General features: G+C 37.6%; 1 protein-coding gene and 1 pseudogene across 1 annotated transcript; both read right to left on the bottom strand.

The window, feature by feature from the left end:
* Positions 1–245: 245 nt before the first annotated feature.
* Positions 246–2,439, bottom strand: LOC112589587 (DNA polymerase-like). Its single transcript, XM_025303487.1, has 2 exons — positions 2,112–2,439; positions 246–1,777 (listed from the first exon to the last, which is right to left on the bottom strand). The coding sequence occupies exons 1-2, from the start codon at positions 2,437–2,439 to the stop codon at positions 246–248; spliced, it is 1,860 nt and encodes a 619-aa protein (XP_025159272.1).
* A 7-nt stretch (positions 2,440–2,446) lies between these two features.
* Positions 2,447–3,042, bottom strand: LOC112589588 (uncharacterized; annotated as a pseudogene).
* Positions 3,043–15,682: the final 12,640 nt, after the last annotated feature.

The following is a 15,682-nucleotide window of genomic DNA, read 5'->3' as shown; positions in this document are numbered from 1 at the left end:
CGGCGACAAGGTTTTTGTGAAATGGTTGAGATTTGATAATTCGCACAACTCTTGGATACACAAAGAAAATGTATTCTAACCAATTCTTTGTTATAAACACTTTTTTATTACAATATCCTATTATAAACAGCTTGTAATAAACCATCTTTTATTATAGTTAACAATATTTCTTACAAACAAATATATGTACAATGGTCGCTTTTCATTTTACAATATACATGTATGCACAATGATCGCTTTTTAGTTTACAATTGTATCCTGTAATGTCCCCATGGTAAAGTGTCTGTTGAGTTCGGTACGATATACCGCTTGTCATCATACGGACTCAGTGCAGTTTTCAGTTCGGACACGGTGTACACTTTGTGCATTTTGGATCGTATGCATGACTGACGACGTTGCTTTTCGACCTCATCTCTCAGACACTGCATATAATCATCAAACGTTATAGTTCGCGCTACGACATTGGTCTTCACACCTTTCGCCTTCTTCGTGTCATTTTTGCTGTCTACCTTTAGCGCGTACATCTTTGCTCTGAGCCCGACGAATTCCGTCATAATCGCTCCGTTATTTTCATCTTTCATCAGACCTGGTACCTTTTTGTTGACAAGCGGTATACCGTACGCATTATCAGCGGGATAATCACTCGTATCAAACTTAGAAATATCACGTTTCATGTGCTCGAAAATATCATCGCATTGGATATGGTAGATTAAACTGTCAGTATCGGTGTACATTACTTTACATCTGTTCTGATACAGAGGAGACATGTACTCGTGATGAAATTCGTACAAGCAGATCTTGGATATGTCAAGGATACACATACCCACATAGATCGGCTTGTTGAATTTCACCTCAAGTTTACGTAGCTCAACGGCGATTAAATTTTCCGAAAAGACACTTCTGCTATGAAAATTTGGTCTCGCAATCATTGCCTCAGCACCGTATCGTCCATCCCATTTTGTCAATAGTTTTACGTCTACGTGATTGCGAACGTTTTCCATAGTTTTACCAAACACCGCGTTGTTCATCAATTTGTACAAATTTTTCTCGAAATCGTTTGTCGCGCGTGTTCTAAACTGCGTATTAAGTTCGATATAATCGCGGAGCCATGGAGATTGAGCAAATTTGAGTATGCGGTGTATCTTTCCAATACGAAGACCGTAACGCGTGCACTGCTGCAGGTTGCGATAATGAATCACATAACGCTGCTTATCGCATAAGGTTGCGAGAAGCTTGTCCTGCTTTTTGTTTGGCGGTTTGCCCCGCGTCGGACAGAACGGTAGGTCAGTGTGCGCGTCGTGCAGATGTTGCGGATATTCTAAGTCAACCTCCAGAATGTAACCTATAGGTGAATCTAGTGCGATTGATGATACGTCGAAATTCGATACATCATCGACCCATCGAAATTCGGCGTATGGCAACTGTTGACACATTGCCCAACCATACAAGTTATTTACATCGAAGTACATCAAATATGATGATGGTTGCAATGGATCATAAGACTGCATGTACTTGTTATTGGCTTTTGCATATCTACCGGAACATTGACTGAGGCCATCGCGAATACCGCGCTCGATGAACATGACCATATCGATATCAGTGAGCAGTTCGAAATTAACGCCCGTATGCTTCAACATAGCATCCCACGTAAAACCAGGCAAAGTGTAATAATACGCGGGATCTAACCCATAACTTTTGATACAACTATTGCGGAAATTTTCAAAAATATCGGTCAGCAATAAGACATCAATCTTCAGATACAAGTCGCTATATTCACCTAAGGTTTTGAATGGCGAACCGTTGCCAGATGTTCGTGGCGTGCGCGTAATCGCTCTCAGATACCGTGTCACCCGTCAACGAACTGTAAAATGACTCGCGCGGCGGTAAACACCGATCCTGCAGCTTGTCCGCGCAATCAAGGTATTCGTACGGAAAGACCCCCTTTTGCGTCAATAAATCAAAATCCTTGTCGGACAAATTTGAAAATTCGGACCGAACAATTTTTAATTTGTCGTTGTCGAGAAAAAATGCCAATTTATCGAGACTACTACTGAGAAATTTGTACGAATCGATGAACCGCAATTGTATACAATTTTTCCATTTATTCTTACTATCCATCATGTTTCCTACAGTCTTTGTAAATGAAATATATTTCTCTTTGGTTATAGGTAGTACAGTGATTGAACCTTCGAACGCGGTTGCTATATCTTTGATGATAAAGTGTGAATCATAACCGGATAAGTTGTGAAAGACCACGGGAATGCAATAACTGTCTTGATAATTTAGATTGCAATTGGAATGCGCGGGACCTCTGTACCGTCCAGTCAGGTGGCAATGATCGGGCACGCGTGTATCATCCTTTGCGAATGATTTCTCGCACACATGGCACAGCATAGCGTTTTGAAATGTCTCCCACTGTTCTTTCGATAAAGTTTCCATGGGGACATTTGCGGACAAAATATCCTTTACACGATGTGCCAGTTCTTCAAGTTCTTTGACAAACCATGAGATGCAATCCCGATCGCGACGACATCGATACGCGGATAATGACTCGTCGTAGGAACATCGAACGTAATATGCTATACTAAATACGCTATGATGTTGATACGCATACGAACTCGTTTGTTCTTCCCTCGGTGTCTTCTCCAGGATGCATTCCAAGTCGGCGTAAATTATAAACGGGATCCGCTCCTTCCTGCAGTAGTTGGTGAAGCTGAGCCATTTGTTGTCATCGTTTGGCAAGATGATGGCACAGTTATTCATTTTTTGACAGTCGACGGTATGGTTCTCCAGCTTCTCGCTCGAGCTGAAGTAATGTAGACATCTGGAAAAACATTATTTGTTATTAGTATATGTCACATTATACATTGCGTTCTTTGTGTATACTTACCGGTCACAAATATGTTTTTTGTGTTCCTTTTTGCTCAGTTGTGAGCTGACGAGTCGGGACAAATTCTTGATTCACGCGAAGTGCCCAGCGTTATCATCATCTCGCGAATCTGGGATATGCAGCAGGTTGACATGCTTCTCCATTTTCTGTTCCGTAAGACGTATAGATGCGACCACGTTTCCTTCTTTCTTTGTCGCGTTGTCATATCTCTTCTCCACACTATAAATGTTGACCGAGATATCGTTCAACCGTTCAAACTTTTTAATTTGATTTATGCGCATTGGAAATTCAATGTCCTGCATATTCAAAACCGATGTATAGTGTGGGTACAAAGATTGACGATCTGCGTGTTTGTCGGCTGGACATAACGCTGCAACCACTGCCCATGCGAAACATGCATTGTCCATAGATTGTACGTTGATTATAGCCCGCTTCATTTTTATTTCGCGCGGTAACTCGATATGACATCCCGAATGTAATGGATTGTACTTGTTAACATTAACGGTCAGATTGAGTATGCGCGAGAGTGCCCACCCGCTATCTCGTTCCTGAAATTTTTCCATGGACGCTAAGGTGGGTTCGATAACATGCATCGCGAACCAATTGTCTAGATCGGATGTGAAAAAAAGTTTAACGTTCCTCGTATTAATGCTCTTGTTTGCGTGTTTATCACCTGCCACAAATTCACCGTTGAACACAGTATTCACTTTTATGCTACCATGTCTCTTCATAACGCTTCGCACATGCTCGAGCACGATATTCTTCACATCTTCGAGAAATCGAAGAGGGTCGATATAGTCTGTATTTACAATCGCCCTGGTTGATATGCGACTATTGAACGCTGTATCGATTTCTCGCCAAACAAGTGTCGAATGTCCGGCTCCTGCGTATAAAAACGTCTGCGCAAAGTATTTTTTAAACCCTCGAGTTGCGCTATACGAGCAACCATCGAGCAACCATCGAGTGCGCTGAACCAACCGATAGTCGTGGTTGTTTGGCTCGGCTATGCTGTTCCAACGACTCGAGACACTCGTCGCACTTTTGTTCCCATGCGAGGTATTCGTCTAGCGAGCCTAATTGAGCGGCCTGGTTCTGCAGTTCACGTTCTACGGTTGATAATGATGATAATGATGATTCTGCCATTTTTCTAGCAAAACGTTGTAAACACACTGTAACTGCGCGCTCTGCTCGTCTTCGACTAAACTATAGAATATTCTGCTTTGAACATTTTATAGCCCTTAACTCTTTCACAAATGCCATTATCAAAATTCGGGAAACTTCCTCGACGAACTATTAAACACATTCCTGAGTCTTAAACTCATATCAACTCGTTGTGGACTTTGCCTAAGTGCATGCCTTTCTTTATCTGATACAATAATAGACTTATAGACCTATGATTGATATCAGCAGTCTGGCGTCCACTCTGTTTGTCTTCGACTAAATTATAGAATGTTCTGATTTGAACTTTTTTATAGCTCTTCTGTCTTCCACATGCGCACACACACGCACACACACATATCGTTATTACATTCTTCCTGCTTCTTTTTATCTTGTATAGTGTATTGGATGAAAATTTTGTACCGTATATAAGAATTCTGTTTTAAATATGTCATATTAGTGCATACATATTGGACACAGATTACATGGTGTTATTTGGTAGACGGGGTTTCTACAGTTTGAACAAAATACACCATCAATCACATCGTGTCTTTCGGTGATGTGTTTGCGCACTGCAAATATTTCTGTAACTGTATCGCGAACGCCATCAACAAAACATGATGTGCAGAACCGTAGATTGTCTCCAGAATTATATGAAAAATAAATGCAACACACTTTTGTTTGACCACTCAAAGTATTAATTTCTGAAACTTCCAATTTCTTCATTTTTTCATTCATTAATTGGTTACTATTGTCACTATCATAATTACTATCATCTGTGAGTATGTGATTTATATCTTCTTCGTCTTCTACTTTGTCTTCTACTTCGTCTTCTACTTCTTCATGCTCTATGTTTTCGTGATTCATACTGAAAAAGCTCTGACTAGGAAATACACACATACGCAAATTAAATCTATATGCTTCACTTTTGTCACTTTTCTCGTTAATATTTGAAGGATCAGCGACGACATCTTCTCAACACTTTCTTCGATATTACTCAAATACGGACCACAACAAGCGATTGATGCTGGGGGTGGGTAGCGTCTTCGTTCGCTTCTATAATCTAGTCCCCGCATTTTAAACAATCTTCGATTAATAACTCCCGGAAAAACCTGACCAAAAATAGTCATATCTTTACATGATACAGCACTAAATTCTTCACAGGATGTACCCTATGATAGGATGTGCATATCTTTCTTTATCTAATACCACGATAAGCTTGTAGACCTACGATTTGGTATCAGCAGTCTGGCATCGACGACTGACAAAAAATATTTAAAATGTGATATTGTAATACATAGCACCATTATATTGCAGCGCTTAAAAATTGTAATAAAAAATATAAATATTGTGCATTTCTGTACTGTACATTATTTTCTCTCGTTCTGCGATGCGCTATGATTGATATTATTATTTCATCGATGTATGACTGTTTAATTGGCTGGCTACAACGCTGTGCCAGAGAATTATTATATAGTTTCGGAAGATATATTGATATGTGCATTAGAAATGTTGAAAACTCTGAAGAAAACGATGGCGGGGATGCAGCATTGGCGAAGGAAACTTGCCTGTGTATTGAGAACTCTGAAGAAAACGATGGAGGGGATATAGCATTGGCAGGGGGGAAAATTTGCCTGTGTTAAAGAAGTTCCAGCATAGTGCTGCATCAGTCGCTCTGTAAAAACAAGGTTCGACAGTAGCTTCCACATACAGTAAAGCAAAATGTCCGATATCGAAGTGAACGCTACATAAGCAAATTATTACATGCCTGTTCAACATGAGGATGAGGATGAGGATAACCTCAGATGGAAACAAAAGTGCGACGAGTGTTTCGAGGAGCCACCATACAAAATGGAACGTAAGAAGTGAGTATCAATGTGAATGTGGTTGGTACTTTGTGTACACTTTTCCGATCGAATTTTTAAATGTATATAACATTTATTGTATTTTATAGCATTCCTGAATCATGTCATGCTACTCGTATCCTGGGGTGCAGATACGCTTTGACTACAACGTCTTATAAGTATTTGGAGATTGGATTCAATGTGCAATGTAATATACCCGTCGTGGAAATAGTCCTCAGTGACAATCGCGGTAATCAACTTTACTTACTAATCAATATTACATACAGACACTTAGGGAAAACTGATGGAAAATCGTGGTGCTGTACGACGACTTCTGGAAGTGAGCAAATCATCTTACTTTCCGCTACAGATTCGAGATTTAAGAGTGAAATTATGTGAGCTAAATAGTTCAAAAATTGTAAAATTAACGCTATCTTAAGTGTTTGTATTTGAGTCCTGCTACCATGAACATGTTATTTATTTATGAATATTGATCATATATTGGGTCTGGGAAAAAGTTCGTGGCGTTTTTCCCGATAGACGGCGTCAATTGCAAATAACTCAGGAAACACAGATCGCAGCGACACCACTAAACGCTTGTTAGAAAGGTGACACTTCGAGCGTTACTTTGAGTGTATAAACATCGAAATTGGTGAAGTGGTTGGAAAGTTGTTTGCGTTTGAAAATGGAGAAAAGTACTGAAAAATTGCGCTATATTTTGCAATATTATTACAACAAAGGGAATAACGCTGCGCAGGCTTGTGAAAAAATTTGTGCTGTGTACGGTGAAGGTACTTTAACAAAATCTGTTGCGCGGAAATGGTTCGCTCGCTTTCGTTCTGGTAATTTTGATGTGAAAGATGAATCACGCTCTGGTCGTCCAATCACTGTAAAAGCTGATGAAATTCTTGAAAAAGTCCAGCAAGATAAGCATATCAGCAGTGTCGATATTGGTATGGAGCTAGGCATTGACCACAAAACTGTTTTGAATCATTTACACAAAGCTGGCTATAAAAAGAAGCTCGATGTATGGGTTCCTCATGAGTTGAGTGTGAAAAACATGATAGACCGAATTAACATCTGCGATGCGCTGCTGAAACGCAATGAAATCGAGCCATTTCTGAAACGTGTCATAACCAGTGATGAAAAATGGATCACGTACGACAATCGGAAGCGTAAAAGATCGTGGAAAAGGGATGGTGAGCCGTCACGTCATGCGTTTGCGAAGCCAGGATTGACGCCGAAAAAAGTGATGCTGTGTGTGTGGTGGGACTGGAAAGGAATCGTCCACCATGAGCTACTTCCAGTTGGTCAGACGATTGATTCTCAACTCTACTGTGGACAACTAGAGAGATTACGCCAGGCAATTGAAAGAAAACGGCCCGAATTGAATAATAGGAAAGATGTCTTCCATCATGACAACGCCCGACCATACACTTCTTTTATGACCCGTCAAAAATTGCGAGAACTTGGTTGGGAAGTTTTGATGCATCCACCGTATAGTCCAGACATAGCACCCTCTGACTATCATTTGTTCCGATCTCTGCAGAATTCTCTCAATGAAATTAAGCTGGTTTCAAAAGAAGCCTATGAAAACCACTTGATTCAGTTTTTCAACCAGAAACCACAGAAGTTCTTCACAGATGGCATCATGGCTCTACCCAAAAAATGGCGAAACATTGTCGATAATAATGGAACATATTTGGTTTAAATAAATTCATTTTCACATTATAAGAAAACCAGTTGAATTTTACTAAAAAAACGCGACAAACTTTTTCCCAGACCCAATATATACACAGTTGTCTGAACAGTCGTATCTCGTTATATAAAAATTTCAAACTTTTGTAAAAGTTCCGAAATTACCGAAATGTGTTATGCGGTAAAAGCGATACGTGACAGCTCTGGCTTTGACGGGTGAGTCACTTATTGATTGCGAGCTGCTGGCATGTGCTTTGAAAAATATCATGTGTGAGGCCGTGAGATGTTTATTCTGAGACTAAATTACTTTGTTATATAATCATATGAAAAATTGTGTATTACAGAATGTACTAAATATTTTCAATTGGCAGTCTCGAAGAAAATTGTACGACGCTATATAATAAACATTATTTCAAATGTACTAATGTTTCCTCCAACACGGTTATCCTCTTTCTTAGGATTTTATATGGTAATTGTGTTTGATAAAAAACTTCTTTATTTGCGGTATGGTGCTTATTTCGAGTCTGGTATAGTTCCGACTTATTTTTACGTGTGTGTGTGTGTGTGTGTGTATGTGTGTGTGTGTGTGTGTGTGTGTGAGTGTGTGTGAGTGTGTGTGTGTGTGTGTGTGTGTGTGGTGTGTGTGTGTGTGTGTGTGTGTGTGCGCGCGTGTGTGTGTGTGTGTGTGGTGTGTGTGTGTGTGTGTGTGCGCGCGCGTGTGTGTGTGTGTGTGTGTGGTGTGTGTGTGTGTGTGTGTGTGTGCGCGCGTGTGTGTGCATGTGCGTGTGCGTGTGTGTGTATGTATGTGTTTGTGTGTGATGTCATCATGCACAGAATGAGAACCTTCATTAGACGTTTCATAGCAACAAGCGACGGTGGTCTAGGAGGTTGGAGCATTGGATAGTAACCGACGAAGGCCGAGGTTCGAATCTAGCAACGTCTCACAAGGGACGTCACAACTGTCCGGAACCGATTTGATTCTCCTTCATATATGTTGTTTAATACACAAATCTAGAAGACACGTATTTTTTTATATGTGCGAATATTGAGTTTTAAAGGGTGAAACACCCCTTTAAAGGAAAACAGTATTTTTCTTTAGAATTGAATATCTGCTAAACTATAAGCGATAGAAAAAAAAACATGTAACAAAAATTTAATCGCTTGAAGAATACTTTAAAGTTATATGAACAAAAGTTTTTTATTTTTTTTTAAAAACCCCCACCACTTAATTTTTTTTGCAAAATAAAAAAAATTTTTTTTACCAAATTTAAAGCTTATTTTTTTCCAAATTCAACCATATATGATAAAGTTATGTTACGAGATATCATTCTCGAAAATTAATTATAAACGCTTCCATATATACACTTATCCGTACTATGTGTGTAAGTCATTATCGTCGAAACAATAAGATATATGAAAAATGTTTATGTAAAATTTTTATCTATGTTTTCTATGTATTTATAACTGCATATTGTGTACATTTAGAATTGTAAAAAAATTTTTAAATAATTTTAAAATATTTAAATTAATAAGAATTTTTTAAATATATCCCCAGCTCTCTTATTATTTCTTTAACATTTAATTTCTTCTATAAAAATTAAAAACAATTTTATTCTAAAATTACCTATTTATAATAAAATTATTTTACAATTGAATCTTGAAAATATACGTCGCAATAGTTGGCATAAACAATTTATATCTTACGTTAAAAAATTAAGATAAGATTACGTCTACGTGTTCCAGATAAGTTCTAATTAAATTATTTTACAATTAAATCTTTTCGACAAAATACATATCGCAATGTTTGGCGTAAACAATTTATATCTTACTTTAAAAGATAAGATTATGTGTATGTGTTCTAGATAAGTTGATAATATATATTGTTTCATGTAGCAGCATAATTCTCACAGTCAGTGTAGTCTTCTCATTGTAATCATATCTGTGTAAACTGTTTTTATATTGTAATAGAAAGCAAAATTTAACATCTTTGGAAATGATTATTAATCCGTTTAACGTTGTTAGTCTTTTATTGGTATCAATAAATTCAATATAACTAACAGAAACGCCAGTAACTGAAGCAAAAAAGGAATTAAAAGAAAACATAAAAAATTATTGCTGGATGGTGTTTTTCATTATAATGGGTTGGAAATAACGAAAGAAATATATCTCGATTATGAAGAACCTTATATATTACATAGTTCTGAAATAATTGAAGATGACGAAGAAGCATGGAATGAAGATAATTTAAATTCTCATCCTCATTGTTCAAATGATGATACAAATTTTGACAGTTTTTATAAAAGACGAGCTGTTGAGTTTTGGCGACATCGAGATATTGATAAAAACAGTAATGACAAAAAAAGGAATCGTCTTTTAAAAGTAGTGCAAAGTAAATGTTACGTCCTAGAGGAGGAACGCAACCCTTTCGTTCGCGAGTAAGGCGAACCTCGTTCGTACACGCGTGTCAGTGAACGGGTCAGGGATCCGACAGGTCCCTTTACTCGGGCACCGACGTACGACGAGTGGTCCGTTTTTCGGTCAGGGACGCGAATCCCTTTACCGGGGATAGGACCATGAGTTGACTGTTGGAAGGGTATATGTGATTTTGAAATCAATTGGAAAAAGAATGAAATATAAACAGATTTATTAAAATAACAAAATGAATTACGGCGCGGTTTAATACAGTTGAGGAATGACTGTGTATGTGTATGTGTGTATGTATGAGAAGTGAAAGAAGGAGGAAATAATAAAAAAAAGGTAGGAATATGAGTAAAGAATTAGTCGGATGAGGGGGAGCGTGAGTGGTCGGGTGAATTTAAGGGAGTGGATAGTTCGGAGAAGGAAACTGGTGAATAAGATATCGAAGGGGTTGAAGGCGGGGACGCGTGTGTAGGAGAAGAAGGCGGAGTATCTGGGGAAAAACGAGGAAGGAGGTAAGGGGATAGGAGTGTAGGATCCGGGTGATAATCAATTCCTAACGCTATATTAACTATGGCTCGGAGGTAGTGGATCTGGGACCTAAGTTCATCTGGATCGCTAATATCAAAAGCTTCCTCGAACGTTCGGAAAACGTGGTGGAGGGTTATCCCTATGTTGTTATAATGACCCACTAAAACGGATTTCAATAATATGGGGAATTAATAAGATGGTGGTAGAAAAGGTAGAAGCAAAAAAAAACAGAACTTACTGCTGACTCCTGTTATCCTGAAGGTGAGCAAAAATAAAATTGATGTTTGGTAGCTCCTGCTCGATAGGTCACGTTGTGCTCGTCCACTCCCTTCCAATTGTCCAATTATGGCACAATAGCAGTGATTCAAACTTTTTATTTTTTTTTGGTCCCAAAAATAAAAAAAATAAGACAGAGGACGTAAAAGAATATGTAGTACCGAAACAAAACCGAAGACGAATTTGAGTCTAAGGACGTGTTTTTACAAGTCTGATTTTTGAAACTAGAATCTATGTGAATCTGTTCTTTCTGTCTCTCAGAATAGAAGTAACGGTAGAAGTTGAAGTAGAAGTGTCGCGGAGGCGGATTACCGCGGTTTTTATAGTGATAATCGGAGGCAGAAACTATCAGGGTGGGTAGAGAGATGGCCTTTGAGGAAGGGGTGAATTGGTCTTAGTGGGAAAAAGTCTCAGCCATTAGCAAAGTTAAAAGACATCGTGGGAGGAGACAGTTAGTTTTTGGAGATATGAATATGGAAGGGCTAAAGGGTGGAGCGTGGGTGTCTCATAGTTTTAGGTGGATATATGATTGGCTGAATGAATTAGGCGCGACAAGCGTGGAGGTGGTGGATTCTTGAGATAGAGAAATGTATACAAGTGGCCGGCTGGAAAAATCAAAATGCCGTAAATCAAAGGCTGGGATCAAATTTTACGACTATCAGTGAAGTAGGCTTTGTTGGTTGACTGATAGGGCACATATGGTTTTGGATTGGGAAGATGTAAGTTTCAAGTTTTAGAGCAGGAATGCTCTGAGTTGCTTTGTTTCACTGAAGGTTTGTTAGCGCGGAGTTTCAAATTTTTATAGCTGGGACGACGGACACACTTGGCGAACACTATCCAGATATAAACTTTAAACGAAGACGTAGATTTTTACAACAGGGCACTGTTTCATATGGAATTTTCCCGAATCGCCTTTCATTTGGCGCGACGGCTGTTCGCCAGATGGGTCTGTTTCCTAATTTATATTTATATATGTATATATTCCTATTATAGTTATATTAGGAGAATATAAATCCGCGAGAGGAAAGAATTTTTACTAATTAAATCTACAGGACGTAACATAAATTTAGAAGAGTTTCATCTGAACGTTAGTTAAGGCGATGGGAAGAACAAATAAATTCAGGTGGAAGTCGTATAGAAAAATTATCTTATATCTCCAAATTTACACACGATAAATTTACTGTAGGTGTTGAATCAGGATTCATGGTTCATGATATTGATCTAAAAAGATGGGCTTTACAAGCTCAAGAAGAAATAGGAAATTTAAATCCTATATTTAAAGCATCTCACAGTTGGATAGCGAGATTCAAGAAGTCTCACCGAATTGTTTCAAGAAAAGTTACGAAGTTTATCACTAGAAGAACATTAGAAGATTCTGTTGATTTGCAAAAAACAGCTGATGACTTTCTGGAAACAGTAAAACCTCTTATTGAACAATTTGGATCTGAAAATATTTACAATTCAGATCAAAGTGGTTTCCAATTGGAAATTCATTCTGGAGGATCATTGTCTAACCAGGGAGAAAAGAAAGTAGAACGTGTCGTGCAATCTATATCATCAACAATCCATATACGATGCAACCAATAATATCCTGTAATGGCTATTTGTTGTCACCTTTATTTATTGTATAAAAGGAAAGGAAATTAGTGGTAAATTTGGACCAAGAGTAGAAGAAAATTTATTTAAACCAGGAAATGTCATTGTATTAGGTGCGCAACTAAGTTCCCGCTGTTTTTCAAGAGATGGCTCCAGTAGTAAGTGCTGGTCGATTGTGACATAACCAAAACGTCATGAACCAAGCTTAGACATATGGTAAACAAACCGCGTTGACACATTAGTGATTTTGTTTTTGCGTCATATACTTTTGGTTGTGTGAAAATGTCTGATTTTGTGCCAAATAATCGTCATTTGCGGGAAGTGTTGCTTTTCTTCTTTCATTCGAAGAAAACGGCGGCTGAAGCGCATCGAGAACTCCAAAAAGTTTACGGAGATGCTGCTCTAAGTGAAACAACGTGCCGTGATTGGTTCCGTCGCTTCAAAGACGGTGATTTCGATGTTGACGACCGTTCGCGTGAAGGAAGGCCAAAAACCTTCGAAGACGTTGAATTGGAGGCATTGCTCGATGAGGATCCGTGCCAAACGCAAAAAGAGCTTGCTTCAGCATTAGGAGTTACCCGCCAAGCCATTTCCAAGCGATTGCATGCGTTGGGAATGATTCAAAAGCAAGGAACTTGGGTTCCTTATGATTTGAAGCCAAGAGACGTTGAGCGTCGTTTTTTTCGCCTGTGAACAACTGCTCTAGCGGCAAAAAAGGAAGGGTTTTCTTCATCGCATCGTTACGGGTGATGAAAAATGGATTCATTACAGCAACCCAAAGAGAACAAAATCATGGGGACTGCCCGGTCATGCTTCTACGTCGTCGGCTCGGCCGAATATTCACGCTACGAAGGTTTTGCTGTGTATTTGGTGGGACCAGGGTGGTGTTATTTATTATGAGCTGTTGAAACCGAACGAAACCATCACTGGGGAACGGTATCGAACTCAATTGATGCGATTGAGCCGAGCACTGCGCGAAAAGCGGCCACAATACGAGTAGAGGCACGAAAAAGTGATTCTACAGCATGACAACGCTCGGCTTCACGTTGCCAAACCCGTTAAAACCTACTTAGAAACGCTCAAATGGGAAGTCCTACCTCACCCGCCATATTCCCCAGATATTGCGCCGTCCAATTATTACTTGTTCCATTCGATGGCACATGGTCTGGCTAATCAGCAGTTCCGCTCATATGAAGACATCTCAAAATGGCTTGATTCGTGGATAGCCTCAAAAGACGAACACTTCTACCGTGACAGTATTCGAGCTCTGCCAGAAAGATGGGAAAAAGTTGTCGCTAGCGATGGGCAATATTTTGAATGATTCATTTGTAACCATTTTTTCACAATAAAGTTGCATTTTCATCAAAAAAACAGCGAGAACTTAGTTGCGCACCTAATAAAAGCATCGAAATCTGGTAAAATGACATCAGGTATTTTCTTTAACAAACTTATTTCATTTTATAATTTAATAAGAGTATAAAAACTATTACATTATTTATATTTTTTATAGGTCATTTTAAAATGTGGTTAGAAGAAACTTATTTTGCAAACATTGGTCCTAATAGCGTTCTTCTTATCGATTCATGGACTGGACATTGCCCCAATACTATTTCGGATTTAACCCCTCCAAGAACATATATTATTACTATGGTAATACCGAAGGAACTACAAGGAAAATACAACCATTAGAAGTTTATGGATTTAGAATTTGGAAAAATTTTGCTAAAAGATTTTCAGATATGGTTTTATTGTTGGAAAGTAATATAAATTTACATGGACGAAATAATATAATAAAATTGTAATCTTTGATACATAATCAATTATCATCTCCACGATATCAAAACTTATTTGAATATTCATGGTTTAAAAGTGGTTATACGAATGAAAGACCAGAAGAATTTAAAAATCCAGTAAAATTTAGTTTTGACGAAATATCAATAAAATGTGATATTGAAGATTGCAATAATACAGCTGTAGTAAGATGTTCTTGGTGCAAGAAATCATTATGCTTAAAACATTTTTTGTCGAATATCATTATTGTAAAATGTACATAAAATGTAAATAAATTCATTGTGTAAATAATAAATAAACAAAATGTAAGATGTAAGAACAAAAATAATTGTAAGAGAAAAAATTATAAAATGTTATTCAAAAATATAATGTGTATAGATGAATAACAGATTTGATTATATAACGAAAAGACAGTGTGTGCTGACTGTGAGTATTAAATTGCTACATGAAAAAATTTATACTGTTAACATATTTGGAACACGTGCACATAATCTTAACTTAATTTTTTAACGTAAGATATAAATTGTTTATGCCAACTATTGTGACATGTATATTTTCAAGATTCAATTGTAAAATAAGTATCAATATATTCAATTGTATAAAATAAGTATCAAATATTCAATTGTAAAATAAGTATAAAATCGACCCCAAACCTATTAATAGGTTTGGGGTCGATCTGAGATCAGATTCGTATTCAGCGACCCCAAAAACCCATATATACAGTTTCCAGTCCAGATTTTCGGGTTTATAGTTCAAAGTTTACAGGTTTAATGTCAATGTTTATGAAGTTGTTGGGCTATAACGGCGCAGGGTTTGGAATTCATCATGTTATCTTAAAATGGCCGTAACTTTGCAAGGAAAAATCGTAGATGACCATTCGACAGTTCATTTTGCAGGGAAAGAGTAGTACTAAATGATGCAATTAGAAGAAAAGAGCTAAAAAATATTGTTCATCCTATACATTACTTCAAAAGTAGCCCAAAAAGCCAATTTTTCGAGTATATGACCTCAAATATCTCAAAATCCTGACGTGATGGGCCAATTCTGACCTCGGATTCGGATTCTACGCAGAAAATTACTTCGGAAACGACCCAGCTGCCCAACAACAATCATGATCCCATTTTTTGTAGACCTGTGTTACGTATATGTAAATGTATGTCAAAACAAATGTCTGCATATATCAATGAAGTAGTTTTCCGATTTTGAGTCTACAAAAATATAAAAAATTATGAAACATTATTTATATTTATGTGTGTGTATATCAAAACATTAATTATGTATATGTATATGTATGTCAAAACAAATGTCTGCATATATCAATGAAGTAGTTTTCGATTTAACAATTTACTTGAATAAGTATCTTTCAACTTAACAAATTGATAGCTGATTACAGCAAATTAATTTGAAGATTACTTAATTGATAGTTCATTTCAAGTTATTCAAATGAAAAAGCGTTTTATTAATTTATATGAATAAAGGT

This window comes from Harpegnathos saltator, unplaced genomic scaffold (assembly GCF_003227715.2).
Source record: "Harpegnathos saltator strain DR-91 unplaced genomic scaffold, Hsal_v8.6 scaffold551, whole genome shotgun sequence".
In the NCBI taxonomy this organism is placed as follows: Eukaryota; Metazoa; Arthropoda; class Insecta; order Hymenoptera; family Formicidae; genus Harpegnathos; species Harpegnathos saltator.
This window is presented reverse-complemented; position numbering and strand designations above follow the sequence as displayed.